The sequence below is a fragment of the Carassius auratus genome, chromosome 27, assembly GCF_003368295.1.
Source record: "Carassius auratus strain Wakin chromosome 27, ASM336829v1, whole genome shotgun sequence".
Classification (NCBI taxonomy): Eukaryota; Metazoa; Chordata; class Actinopteri; order Cypriniformes; family Cyprinidae; genus Carassius; species Carassius auratus.
The window spans coordinates 25,559,002-25,573,769 of NC_039269.1; the positions used below are offsets into that span (position 1 = coordinate 25,559,002).

The 14,768-nt window shown below is 36.3% G+C and overlaps 1 protein-coding gene across 1 annotated transcript in view; it reads right to left on the reverse strand.

Moving 5' to 3' along the window:
• Window positions 1–929: 929 nt before the first annotated feature.
• Window positions 930–14,768, reverse strand: part of LOC113046031 (xenotropic and polytropic retrovirus receptor 1 homolog) — a 35,834-nt gene continuing 21,995 nt past the window's right edge. The window contains exons 3-15 of the mRNA XM_026206862.1: window positions 10,812–10,913; window positions 9,736–9,956; window positions 9,321–9,470; window positions 9,128–9,211; window positions 8,955–9,036; window positions 8,560–8,756; window positions 8,009–8,188; window positions 7,717–7,885; window positions 7,420–7,614; window positions 6,985–7,145; window positions 3,963–4,102; window positions 3,343–3,564; window positions 930–1,619 (exon numbers count right to left, since the gene is read on the reverse strand). Coding sequence (XP_026062647.1) covers window positions 1,565–1,619; window positions 3,343–3,564; window positions 3,963–4,102; window positions 6,985–7,145; window positions 7,420–7,614; window positions 7,717–7,885; window positions 8,009–8,188; window positions 8,560–8,756; window positions 8,955–9,036; window positions 9,128–9,211; window positions 9,321–9,470; window positions 9,736–9,956; window positions 10,812–10,913 — 1,958 coding nt within the window. The 3' untranslated portion in view covers window positions 930–1,564. The remainder of the gene's footprint in view (window positions 1,620–3,342; window positions 3,565–3,962; window positions 4,103–6,984; window positions 7,146–7,419; window positions 7,615–7,716; window positions 7,886–8,008; window positions 8,189–8,559; window positions 8,757–8,954; window positions 9,037–9,127; window positions 9,212–9,320; window positions 9,471–9,735; window positions 9,957–10,811; window positions 10,914–14,768) is intronic.

Sequence of the window (14,768 nt, forward strand, 5' to 3'; positions counted from 1 at the left end):
GTCTATTTTTCTGATTTAGAAATATAAATCTTAAACGCCAGTCAAAAATGAGTACAAATGCCATGAGAAAACATCAACATAGAAAGCTTGTTTTTTTTTTGGGGTCCAAGCATTTACTTGGGACAGTAGTACATGACATAGTATGTGAGGTGTAGCCGGTGAGTCTTTTGAGTATTGCATGAATGTGCGCCTGCAGTACCTCCTGTCTCATATCCATCTCATTCACAGACAGCTCTGCTTTCAGAGGTACAAATACAGAATTTTGATTGGAATGGATTAGAAACCATCATATGCAAACTACCTGGGAATAATCGTTCAGAAACCCATCCTCACATAATTTATCACACCGAATTGAAAATGGTGACTTATGCAACACGTTTAACGAATGATTCGCACAGGAACTCATTGTGCTCATGTCAGCCAAAGACTCCGCTGAAAAGAAAAGGTGTTATTTCCCCCAGAACCTCTGAAACCCCTCAGGTGGTCTAAGAATTAATAAAACTCTGGAAGACACTGGATGAAAATTCAACATAAAAACAAGATCGCAGACATGGAATGCTACTTCAGTGGAATGTGATTGCTGAATAAGATTTGTGTGTGTTTAACAAGCTTTAGGATACAACAAATTGTGCTTTCGGGATGACTGTAGGAAAAAAAATGACCGCTAAGTTGAAGTTCTCAAGGAATGCTTCTGATATTAGGCATGAGCCTGACACTTTAAAGCAAAGGGCGTTATTCTCTCTTTCTGGGTCTCCAATGTAGTACCTCTTCAACCTGGATTGACTTTAAGACACATGAAACAAACATAAGCAGAAACTCTCATTTGGCACTTCAGAGCAGGTAACTACACTGGTGGTTTGTGTTTAAACCAACTGGCAAACTATTTCAACAAATATGAATCAAATCAGTATTTTTTCTTCAGAGCCACCTGAGGGTTGGTCAAAAGCATGCAGAGGTCCTGGGTAAAGGTTCAAGGTAAATCCTTACTAAATTTAAAAGATTTCCTTTAAAGCAACGTTGAAGGCATCTCTCCTTCACATAAATAACAATGAAATGTCCATTCAAAAAAAAAAAAAAAAAAAAGAAAGAAAATTGTCATTTTCATGAATGAGGGTAAACCAGTCCATATGTCTGCTACATGAATTTCTTCATACCCTCATCATAAAAGTCTTTAAAAACAAGGTAACCAAAACGATTGATTAATCAAGACTGCTGCGATGACTTGTCCATGGTTTATATGAGCGCGGTCCCATCAAGCAGTAAGTGAACTGACGTAAATGAACACTGTCCATTGGATTCAATTTTTGTTTCTTCCACATACTGGATCTTCACAAAAATGAACAAGGCAGTAACAAATGAATCATAGAAAGTACAGTAACTAAGAAATGGCTGCTCCTGTTGCATGTGTGAGTCAGTGAGTTCTCGGTGTGAAATGTGTGTGTGTGTGTGTGTGTGTGGTCAGGCAGCTTTGTGATGGATTGATTGGATAGCTTCTGAAGTCAAGTCTCACTGAGTTCTATGGTCCTGTAAAAAACAATTTCCCAAGCCACTGTGGACGCAAGGGTCAGGTGTCATCATCAGTGTCCTCTATCAGGACTTTGGTGTCTCGGACCTTCAACCTGAAAATAACAAATAAAAATGGTTGAGTTTAATCAAACTCAATGAAATATCATATGGACATTTGTATGATGGCGCTTGAAGGCTTACAAAGGCACTTTCCACAAACCAATGTCTTTTTACTTTTTAATTTAAAGACACCAACCCTTAATTAAAAATTTTATTTTTAATAAAGAGAGAACTACTAATTCTTGTTAAATTAAATATAAAAAACCTTTACCTTAACTCATGTAAGTCAACACACAAACATTTGATTATTTTCTCAACAATTTAACTTCATTTTCAAAGCTGCTTTAAGAAAGAAAATCCGCCCCCCGCCCCAAATTAAGCAAAATACACATTTACTGTAGCAATAACAATAAACCACCATTTGGTTCGAAACTGCTTGCCACCTATTATTTATGGCTTAATCTGCAACCATGTCCCTCATTCTGATGTTAGCCATTACAATTTTTTTTTCAACAGAAAATGTTCATTGCTTCAAAAAAATAAAATGTAAAATGTTCAAATGTTCGGACAGTTAAGTGGACCATTTTTTTGGAGACAAAATAAAAAATACATTTATAATAATTTTGTGTGGTTTCAAGACCAATTTTTTTTTATTTTTAACTTTTCTTTGGACAATGCCACTAGAACAGTTAAGGTCTTTGTTAAAAAAAAAAAACAACTAGGACGGACCTAGTGCCACTATTCTTTATTAGCATTTCTGATGGAAATTGCAAGGATAATAAGCTTTTTGATCTTTGATATTTAAACCAGTGGTTCTCAAACAGGAGGCTGGGACCCATTAAGTACACTGTGTGATTTTTGCTGTCGTACGAGTTCGCATGCGATTTCTTTCAATCGTGTGGAAATCGTGTATGCTCGTATGGTCGCTGCTCGTATCATGTGTGAGGAATTACGAGCCGAGCAGAGTGCCTTACGAGCACTTTCCCGAACTCCCAATCATTTTTAAACATGTAAAAAAGTTTGTGAGCTATCGGTTTGAATTCATGACGTGTGCGGTTGAACGAGCCAATTGTTGATCTATCTGAAGTTGACCAATCACGAACTAGGAAAACCACAGAAGAAGAAAGACGAAGACGGCAACGCCATGGTGAATGTACTGATCAAGAAGAGGATAAACTCGCTGAACTCTGGCAGGATCAGCGCGCTGTATGAGGTTTCTAGCAGCGTGTACCATGCTTTCTATTTCTCTCTCTCTCTCTCTCTCTCTCTCTCTCTCTCTCTCACACTCACACACATAGTTTACGGGGACTCTCCATAAACGTAATGCCACTTCCTCTTGAAGAAACATGTGGTAACTTAATTTAAAATATTAATTTAATCATTTCCACAAAAGTCATGTCTAGTAATAAACCTTTAAACACCATATGCATTTTTATAAGGAATATACATTTTCCAGTAGACTCTAAAACATTTTATCAAATAGAAAAGAGTAAAAAAAAAATTTCTTATTTTTTATCCAGTACATCACAAGTAACTGGAAAAGCCAGGTGAATTCATTGGTTAAAAAGACTAGGATTCCTAAAAAACCCCATTCATTTCCTAAAATGTTTGGACACCAGAAATGTAACTGTAATAGAAACTAGGCATGTCAGCCATTGAATATTGTTGTGGCCAAAGGGGGGGGGGTTCAAAAAATTGAGAACCACTAATTTAAATCAATATTGCTGAACAAATCTCATTCTTATGTATTTTGTGTGTGTGTGAGGCTGAGCGTACTGGGAGGAGAGGAGTGGTCTTCTCAAGGACATGCTGTAGCTTCTCTTCCAGTTCTTCTTTCCCTGTCTGTTCCTGACACCATCCTCCTGGTCCATCATCTGCTCCAGCAGCGTCTGGTCATCAGCATTTAGAGGCGCTACGGAGATGTCCCGCACAGCTCTGAACTCACCACAGTTATTCAGGTGCTCGTTTTCCAGACGGAAGAAGTTCCAAACAAAGCGCCTAAAACAGATAACAGATTATAAGGATGGTTTACTTTACAGTTTCCTGCTGAAAATTCATATGCAATTACTTCAAGCAGACACTGATGGGGATGGAGGCATACTAAATATAAACTGAGTGGATGAATAGATTAAGTCATGTTTTCTGACTGGTCAGTAAAGTATTCCTGTAATGTTAAAACAGAAAACAGCTGAACTGGAAAACCTGTCCATCATTTCAAAGCAGAGGATTCACTGGTGAGTGATGTAATGCTAAATTAATGCTAAACAAACTCAAACGTCTTGGGTGGCTTAAGTGTGAGGAAACATATTATAATTGTTTGGGGAAACCATTCTTTTCACCACAGGTGGTTGGTAGAAAAGGTCAATCAATGTTTGGATATATGCTGATGTGCTTACCTGAAGACCTCCAGTGGTGCAAGGACAGTTGCTAAAATATCCGAAATGTATTGGAATGGAGTCAAAATCCCAAGAGAAAGTGAAATGGTCCATGCAAAACGTAAGATCACATCTTCTATTATGGCACAGTAGTAGTAAGCCTGTTCAAAGAGAGTACACAAATCAACACAATGTCTGTAAAGTGAACTGTTCTTTTAAATAGCATTCCCACACCATGCTTAACTTCAAATTCAAGGACTTTCCAGGTCCAATAATGTGGGGACACATTTCAAGTGAGAGCGAGGTTACATCGTATTATCTTGTAAGATACATTGATACAGTTTTCATGTGTCAAACACAACTATGCAAACTATTTTTATTTTTTTTTATTTTTTGCCACATGACAGAGATCTGATATTCTATTTGTTGTATTTCTATTTTGCATAAAACTGAAGAATATTTGATAAATCCTATACTGTATTCTTCAATGATCTGATATTAATTTTTGCATGGATTTTATTAACCAGAAGTTTTTCTTGCCTCATGGGTTTACATTATCTGAACAAGCAAAGCAATTCAACATTAATTTCATGGCGTGTCTGTGAAACATAGAGATAACATTCTAGTAGTTTTGTGCACGTATGAACGTGTAGGGTGACCATATTTTAGTTTTCCAAAAAGAGGACAGTGGGTGTGGGCAACTGGTGGTTAAAGTAGTGCCCAAAGTAGTGCAATGACCATATCCCAAATATCAAAACTGAAAATGGCATTTCCATACCTGAAATACAGATTTTACAGTCACTGTAATGCATATAGAGCAACTAATCGATTTAATCGATTAAAATCGATTATTAAAATAGTTGACAACTAATTTAGTCATCGATTAGTTGCTAAACAACTTTTATTTGCCGTATGCGGGTCATTTTGTGCATATTTTAAATCTGCGGTCACCAAAGTGTGGCAGTAATGAGCCACCGCAGGTTTTATTCAGCCAGTACAGCAGGAGAAGTAGCGAATAGCCAATAGCTGGCCTCGTTTGTCACAAGCTTCCCGAACTGCGTCTGCAGTATTCAGCGAGATGGTGGAGACAGACGGCAGTGGAGTAAGCTTGAGAAAGAAAAAGAAAGAAAAGGAAAAACGCGGAAGATAAAACTAATCGAACGAAGTCACCCAGAGTGTGGGAGTACTTTACTTTGAGCCTTCAAAACAGAAGAGTAACCTGTAAACTCTGCACTACTGAACTGTTGAACTGTTTAAGACTTTTATTTGTGCAGATTCTCCAGTACAATGTTGTTTGCAAATGTTTAGTCGCAAATAACATTGCTTTTTATCCGTTAACATTTAAAGATTTACAAACATGTTCTGTGATCAGTTTGTCGTTTACCAGTTCATAATTAAGTCTTGCAGCCTAATTATGACTGAATGAGGTAAATGTATTTGAAATGCACTTGTTTTCCTAAGTATTCACTGCTCTTTTTTACACAGCGGGTTTTTTGTGTATGTCAATATATATATTTTTTTTTTTTCTGGAAAACCTTCTGATGGATTTTACTTTAAATTGTGAGTTCCATTCAGGTTTCATGCCACTGGCACTTAATTCAAAGGATTGTTTACAGTTTCACAGCATAAGCTATAAAGCTGTTTCCCAGGTATAAGTTGTGTGTTTACAGGAAAAAATAAAAAAAATAAAATGCAATATACTGCAAATGTATTCTGTTTTATTCTTATTCTTCGTGAAAATATTTTCTGAAGGATTCCTTAAGCTTTGTTCGGGATGTTAAACTACTTTAGGAGCCCTAAGGACTGACATGGTGAAAACATTATTTGAAATCTCCTTGTGAAATTTGCTAGAGTATGAGTTAGTGTTTTGATTGCAGAAGAGTTTGACAAAGGATTACTAACACATATTAAAACAAAACTCCAGGTATATTTTTGATGAGGATATGACCATGCAAAATTGTTAAAATCTCTAAAAAGTCTATTTTGAATAAAAAAATTGTCAAAACTAAAATATAAGTACATAAAGATTAATCGATTAATCGTAAAAATAATCGACAGATTAATCGATTATCAAAATAATCGTTAGTTGCAGCCCTAAATGCATATTGATCAAACACAGCTGAAAGGTTTCCTACAAGTGGCCCTCCTTCAGAAAACTTAACATCTAGCACAGTTTTATCATAGGCAGAATGCAAAATGTTTCAATACAAGCAGTTTAGTCAAATGTAATTAAGCAACATTTCAAACCTTTAACCCACAGGGGGAAATCAACCCATTAACAGTTTAAAAGTAGTAAAAAATGCGGACGAGCTGCAGGAGTCAGATTTGACTGATCACGGGTTGAGGAGAGAGAGAGATGGCCGATTCAAAATAGATTTAAATACTCTGCGTATTGATAGCGGCTCCCTGATGCAATATTATCATGTTTGCAGGGAGCGGGCGGGATTGGACACAAATATCACGGGAGCGGGCAATAATGGTCAGAAATTCAGTGGGAGCGTGATTAAGAAAACAGACCTAAGCTGCGCTCTAATACAAAAACGCACTTGCGACTGTAGAAAAAAAAAAAAAAAACGAATTCCCGACACTTTGAGCAATTCAGAAATCCTGGCCAAATGCATTTTTTTAGGTCCAAAAGAGGACATGTCCAGGAAAAAGAGGAAATATGATCACTCTAAAGTCATGGCAACATACAACACAAAGTACCTCACCTGCGAAACACTTAACGTAATGCATAAATGCACATTAACTAATGTAAATCAAGCAAGTTTGTATGCATAGGCCACAAATTGTTTGTGAAATAACACATTAGTGGACCAGAGGGAATAACACAGATTTTTTCCCAGAAAATTTCTTGCACAAAATAAATTCAAGCACTTTCAAGGACCTGCAACAGTGTATGTTTATTTTCAAAGACTTTCCAGGGCCTTTATTTAATTTTTTTTTCAGATTCAAAAACTTTCAAGGATTTCAAGGACCCGTGGGAACCCGGTTTAAAAAAAATATTTAAAAGATAAAACATGAAAACTGTATAGTTTCTTACTTTCTGTGGATATACAATCTCCTCTCTGAGGAGGGTGTTCTCCCCTGCATTACGGTCAAAAAGTCCCCAATCCATCTTCAGGTCCCACAATAAGGTGTAGCATGAGTTAATGATCCTGGAGGCAATTAGCAGGTAAAAGAAGACCTGACCTTCTTGAAGAGCTAATGAAAACAGAGAGGAAGTGACATAACAGAACATTAGAGATAATGGAAAACATAGGACTGTAAGCTTAGATGCATGGTGTTCCTCAAGTTTTGGTGTGCGGTCCACTTTTACTTTGTACCTACACCATCAACCACATTCTACCTGACAAAGAATGTCTTTTAGACTTGTTTTGAATGCAAACAAAATGTCATGTTGGCTAAACAAAGCATTTCAAACAGTATTCAAAGCATCTCATGTTTAGTTAAAAAATGTAACAGCTCATGTACTTACTTTCATGCGTCTTATAGAGCGCAGAAAATATGACCACAAAGAAGGTAGTGGAGTATTTGCCAGCATTGGCCAGGTGAGGGAAGGCACGCTTTGTGTCCCGATAACGTCTCAGACACTGCACAAACCGGAACCAGGCAGGTAAACAATGGATAACAGCTCGTACTCCATATGAATACGAGTTACATATCCCTGCATCTGATTAAAAAACCAGAAAAACACATCAACCTGTTGTTATCAATAACTGCCCCATAAAAAAACATTTTATATCTGCAAAGACAATAATGTGCATCTGCATACCCTCTTTAATCCAGTGATCCCCCTCAGATTTGAACCAATTCAATTCCATGCTGTAGAAGCAGATCATGTACTCCAGGTCCATCAGAACCATAGCTAGAGAGTTGAGCTGGTCAGCCAGCCAGAAATCAGCAAACCCCACTCTGTGAAACGGTGCTGTGACCACTCGAAACTAAGAAAAGAAAAAGGTTGAAAAGAGGAGATGACTAACTTAATCAATGACATACAAATTAAATATTAATGTCACATAAAAGTGACAAATGCTTGTGTGTTATGAAATTCTCCTGGCTCTTACCAGTAATTTGAGTAGCCAAAAGCGAGATTTGTAGTAGCACGTTTTGAAAGGGTTGATAAGGAAGAAGAAGAAGAACCCATAAAGAGCTAGAGGGTTCGCTTGTACAGGGATCATTGTGTACTCAGCAAAGAGGCAGGACAGAATACTAACACACCAAAGAACTCCAAGGAAACCAGCAATCTGCACAGAAACAGAGAGAAATACATGATTATTTTACATTGTTTTAAACTAGCAGGAAATTTGACAGGAACTCTGCACTGCTAAATCTCTAAATGTATAAAGTAGCTGTCAAAATAAATCTGGAGGAAAGGGATCTGTGATTATTTTAAACACTCATACAGCTGTTCTTTTTTCAAAAAAGAAAAAAAAAAAGAAAAAAGACATCTATAAATTAATAAAGTCAAATGGAATCAAAGACTAAAAAAAAAATGAATCAACAGTATTATATTTAACCATCTTTTGCATATGTAAAATTGACCTTTCAATGGATTTAAAATAAAAAGTAACATTCATTTTATTATTCAGAACCTCAGTCACAGATTTCTAATTACCTCAAAGAGATGCTGGTGGGACAGGTTATTGCGGGGGTTGAGCTCAAATATTAAGACATGGTTGACTCCAGCCTGCCTCCATCCATATGTGTTGATGCCCAATAAAAAAAGGAACTCGATGAGCAGGAAACCACCTCGATAAATTCTCACTAGGGGCCAAACATGCTTCTCCTCATTGCTAACAAGTTTCACCACACCTGCAGTTATGCAAAACATATAATTGTCAAAATAACCAAATCCCTAAAGATTCTGATGGCAGGGTTACATTAACATTGTTTTATATCTTTGATTTGGTAAATTAACTTTAGAGACAGGTGAAATATTAGACATTATGAAGTAACTAAAAGCTTCATTAAAATAGCAGTTTTCAAAAAGGCATATGAGAGGTTATATACCCGTGATGATGACGGTGACTGTTAGAGCAACAAAGACACCACAGTAGAGTCCTACTCTAAAAGTGGTCCATCCTGGTGCAGGCTAAGACAAAGAGCACAGGATGGTGAGATGTTCATGTCCTTTAAACAGCATAAATGATAAGTATTTTCATAAAAGTCACAGAGTGTCCTACTTGAGCTGCTCCCAATGGGGGAACTCGGAGCCTCTTCATGGCTTTCTGTCGGTCTCCTCCTTCTAACTCTGTGGTAACAAGGGTCTGGGGATTTGAGAAAATACTGTCAGAATAACAAACCACTTTGCTGGTTCGACCAGACAGTTACAGTTCTTCTACTTAAAGTGGTAAGAGTCATTTGAGTGTATGATACCTCGGTTTCAGAGATGAGCTGAGTGATCTTCTTACAGGTATAAAAAGGAGCCACTTCAACATGGGCCACACGCCAATCAGCGCCACGGGCAGTCTCAAAAATCTTGTCATGTTTCTTTAAAATCTTCCGAAAGCCTGTGAAGTTTAGGTTCTGACAGAGAGAAAGCATTTACACTTTAAATGAGTTTGATCTCAAAGAACGGTCAATCGGAAACGAATACAAAACTTTCTTTAGCTTGATCTCATACTCAAATGGGAATCAGTAAAAAAGCAACAAATGAGGGAATAAGAAAGTTATCATGTGCACATGTCCAAACCAGAAAATGTCTTGTCAATTTTCAACATTAAATCACTTTTTAAAACATCCAATCAGAACTGTAAAGCACAGTCTAATAGAGTTTTGCACACTTTCAGACCTGGTAGTTCTGCAGCAGGATGAGGCTGAGGTAGAACTCGCTGAAGGCCAGCTGCAGGTCTTTGATATTGCGATGTTTACAGCGCTCCTGCTGTGACAGGTGGAAGACAGCGCGACGGCGGCGCAGACCCGCGGCTCGACTGCTCTCTCGCTGAGCATCCAGAGAAGACTGCAGCTCATTCTGCAGCGTGGCGAATCGCCGCTGTGCTTCTGCAAGCTTCTCTGTGTCACAAGAGAATGGAAACATCATCAGTATGTGATGCAGCTGGAAAGATGGAATGCATATTTCTGGTCTAACTGTTAATGTAATGTCATGTCCAGGGCTCCGTACAAATAACCCTTACATGTGTTACCTTGTCTAACAAGCACAAACTATGATAATATTGAATTTGATTAGCTATAAAGACAAAATAAATCCCTTGTTACATAGAATGATATTTACAGAAAGAAAAAAACATTATATAACAAAGCTTTCTGTAACAATCGGGAGTAACTAACACACATAAACGCTTATGATTTAATTCCAATTTATGGGCTCATACAACTCTCTCATTTGGCATGAATCCAAATGTTTCCACGGCCACAATGTAACACCTGACTGATAACCATTTTTCTTTTTGGTAAACAAAGCCTTGTCTTTTACTCATGTCCAAATATTACTGTAAAAGACAGTGGTTCAGTGTTTTGCTGTACCACTGCGGTGGTGTGGTTATCAAGATAACCCACAAAGCCCTATTTTTATTTTTATTTTTTTTTTAAAAAAAGAATCATAATTTATTAAGAATATGAATAATCTCTGAGCCATTGGTTAGACAATAAACAAGTGGTCAAGGGCCAAAATGAGAGTAAGAGAATTGTTTGAGTGAGAGAAAGAGAAAGAGAAAGCAGGTGGTTATTTATTGGGATATAAACAATAACAGCAGTCCTGGTTTAATGCCAGCCCTGGCTTTGGCTCAGGAGCTTTAATGTCTGTTTTCGCAGAGTTAAATCTCTGTGTGATGGGTAATCTGTCACTAGATATTAAAGCAGACAGAAACCGTGAGCTTCACATTAAACAAGTATAATGTTCACACTTACCTGAATAGAATGTGTTGATTTTGGCCAGCTCCTTCTCACACGTTTGGAAGAACTTCTCCTCAAACTTGGCATAGTATCTCTTGACAGTGTCTTCATCTGTGACTAAAGGATGAAGCAAACGTGAAAAAGTTCTTCAAGAAAACACACACACACACACACACACACACGCGCGCATACTTTTATACTGACTAAATGATATCACACAACACACAAACAAATGCACACACACAAACAAATAAATGAGACAAGTAATATACTGAACAGAAAATGAGGAAAAGAGACTTGTAGAAAACTTTGTTCTCTCTAACAGCTTAAAGACCTTAAGTTGTGTGTATATTTGTGGGAAAGAGGAAAAAGCGGAGCAGTACATTAGATTAATTTGCTGGAGCTGGTAAATATGACTTCTTGGTCTGAAAATTCACTGGCTAAAGAGTAGCAGAATCACACACTGTCCACAGATGATGTTATTCTTGTTTATTTCTGTGAAGAAATCTTTAGGATGGGAGTTTGGATATCTCAAGAAAAGGTCATTACAAATTTTTTTTTTAAAGAATTAAAAGAAACTTTTTGCAAGCGAAATCTGATTAAAATAAGGGTCAAAAACAGCATGAATAAAATGAAGTCCATCCAGGTTGACACTGGAACACACTCTATTGAGGCAACTGAGGATACCTTTTGGATCAACAATCAATTGATCTGATAATCTTGTTGCATTAATTGCAGAAGGAAACATTGGTCTCAATTGCAAAGAAATCATCATCTGCACTAGCAGAGCTCCACATAAAACTACACATATTTCTGCAGAATTGTAAAGACCCATTTAAATGTTCTGAAATCTAGCCTTACACTGTGACTACACCTGATGGGAGCAGTGTGATGCAATGAAAGAACCCAAAGCTTTTTTCAGAATTCTTTGTTGAAAAGAAAGTTAAAAAGAGCAGCATTTGTTCAAATAAGATTTTTTCCTAACAATCAACTTAATGTGTCCTTGTTGAATAAAAATCTTAATAAAAACTTTGAACAGTAGGGTATCTTTTTTTTTTGCAATCTGCACAAAAATGACGGCCGTACAGGTTTGGAATGACATGAGGGCGAGTCAAAATAAATGACAACAAAATGTTGATTTTTGGTTGAAGTATCACTTTAAGGAATCCCTGTATAATTATTCTGCGTCATGTCTTTCCGAGATCCTTAGTCTGAGAACCGAGAGTCAAGACTGGTCTTAAATCACAATAATCATAACAGTTCACAGGTCATGACTTCAAACATTTACAGTTAGGGGGCATGTGAAGTTTCTGTTGACTGTAAATACTTTTGACACCATAGAGACGTAACAGCATGATATTCCCCTTTGAGGAAAAAATAAAAAAACCACAGAGCGCAATGACAGTAAGTCTGGCTGATACGGTCCAGACAGACAGACAATGAATCACTACCTCAGGACTCATAGACTCGGGAAAATGACTCATGCCTTGAAATACCTGCATCACTTTATCCTAAGAACATTTTAAGATCACTGCCTTCTAAATTAGGAGTTTCACATTGGTGTATAGGTGCATTTAAGAGTAACTCTTAAAAAAAAAAAAAAAAAAAAAAAAAGAGGCCAGAGAGGAAAATATTGTTACACGAGTGTGTGAAATCCAATGAAGAGGGAGGAAATAAAGCGAGGTTTACTTTAAGCACATTATTTCTTATTACTCATATTTCATCTACCAAAGCTCAAGTAATGTGGTCTCTATGTGGTTGAAAAACACGTGTCATCTGACGAAACTAAAACAAGACTCTCAGCTGTGATCTTTGAAACACTAGACTCACAAAACCACCCACAATCCTACACTTCCACAACAAACACTGTTAGTCTATTAGGCTTTGGTCACAAATTAGCCAGGTGTTTAAATCTGCCAAGAAGAATCATTAATGTGCACGTTCTATTAGGTATATTAGATTTACAAGGAACTGCTTCCTTGTTCAAAGTACTAAACCAAAGCTGTCACCAACAGAGAGTTCAAAAATCCCTTATGGGTCAAAAATCTCTCTGAGTAAGCAGTTGGCTTATCACATGATAAGTCACATATCAGTTAGTATAAAACCCTCAGGTAAACATGTATGAAATATTTTGGGTTAAGATGGCCATTTGAGGTTCAGGGGGTTCGTTATTCTGTAAAAACACTTCACAGTGAAAGGGTTGAGATGATTCTGGGATATTCTCACAGTAAACTGTTTGATCTGGTCTGATCCTGTGTTAATACTGGATTACTCCAGCTCTACAGCAGGGAGTCCCTCTCTGCACTGGTTTAGGTAACCTTCAGCTGGGTCAATGTGTCTGGCCTGCTATGAAAGCACACAGCTCAGTTTCATATCAGCTTGGCAGGCATGAACATCCACAGCTCTCTCTCTCAGCTGAAGCTCCTGAGAGAGAAAATAAACTACTTGAGAACTTGTGAACTGAAATCTTCCAGAGAAAATGCATGACCTCATAGAAGTACCCTCTGTGTTTATTTAAATGTAACACACAGCAGTTCTGGACTTGCTGCTTTCTGTACTTTTGACCACTGATTGATCAATGTATCAGCTATCAGGTCATTTTTACATTACTGGCCAATAACAGTATCTCCTTTGCATCAGTCACTGAAAAGCTCTTATCAGGGAGCTTTTTACAATCCAGGTCAGTGATTTAATTCACACAAAACTATTATTAAAAAACTATTTTAAAAAAGGCTGCAAGACCTAATCAATAAAATTGACAATGTCACTATTAATTAGTTGGGTGTGTGCCCTGTGCATGTCTTCTTAAATTACACAACTTTACAGTAGTGAAAAAGGCATTAATACAAAAAAACAACCCAATTGAGAGCAACAGTGCGAGGGTTCCGTATTTGGTCCAAAATACACTAATGATTTAATTAACATTAATTACATTAAGGCCTAAAATTGACCATTTTGTAAGTATTTATATTTTTATAGGAACAGTAACTGTTATGGAATAAAAATGTGAAGCATAGCATACATGATATGTATACAATGCTGTTCAAAAGTGACACTAAAAACATTTAAATAAAATAAATATCAAACGCACAATTATTCCCAACAACGATGGTAATTAAAAATGCTGAAAACTCAGCCTTGCGTCACAGGAATAAATACAATTTGAAAGTACATTAAAATAGGAAACAGTTTAAAAATAAATTTAATTGTTATACTATTTCAAAATATTTAATTTATATCTTCCATTTGTAATTTAATTTCTAAACAAATAAGTGCAGCCTTAGTGAGAATAAAAGACGAAAAACAAAAACACTCAAAAAAATTCTTATCAAGTCCAGATTTTCGACAATATATTAGGGTACACTTATTTATTTTTTTATTATATATATATATATATATATATATATATATATATATATATATATATATATATATATATATATATATATATATATATATATATATATATTTTTTTTTTTTTTTTTTTTTTTTTTTTTTTTTTTTTGAAAGAGGAAAACATGGAGCAGTACGAAGAATCATGATTTCTTTGATGAAGTCAGGAAATAAAAATAAATATTTTAATAATAATAAAAAAGACCTCTCACTTTATCATTGTCAATTCTCTTTTACTCTATACCTTGTTTTAGTATTGTATGTCTTTATTGTTATCTTTAGTAGTCCTGACTGTTCAGAATATATTACTCCAGTATACATTTTCTGAAGGGACTGTGTTCTGCAACCACTCCCATGCATTATGCTAAAATGACAATACAGCTGACAATGAATAAATGTTATTTGCAGCTTTAAGTAAAACACACTTTGATATTACTGAGCTTTGAAAGAACTGTGTCCCTGGATGAAATCTCAATTAAGAAATATAGGGACTATGATCTCATTCTTAAGACTGCCAAGTAAAGACGGTCATAACTACTCATGTAACTTTGTACGCAAACACTTAAAATGAGATGTTTA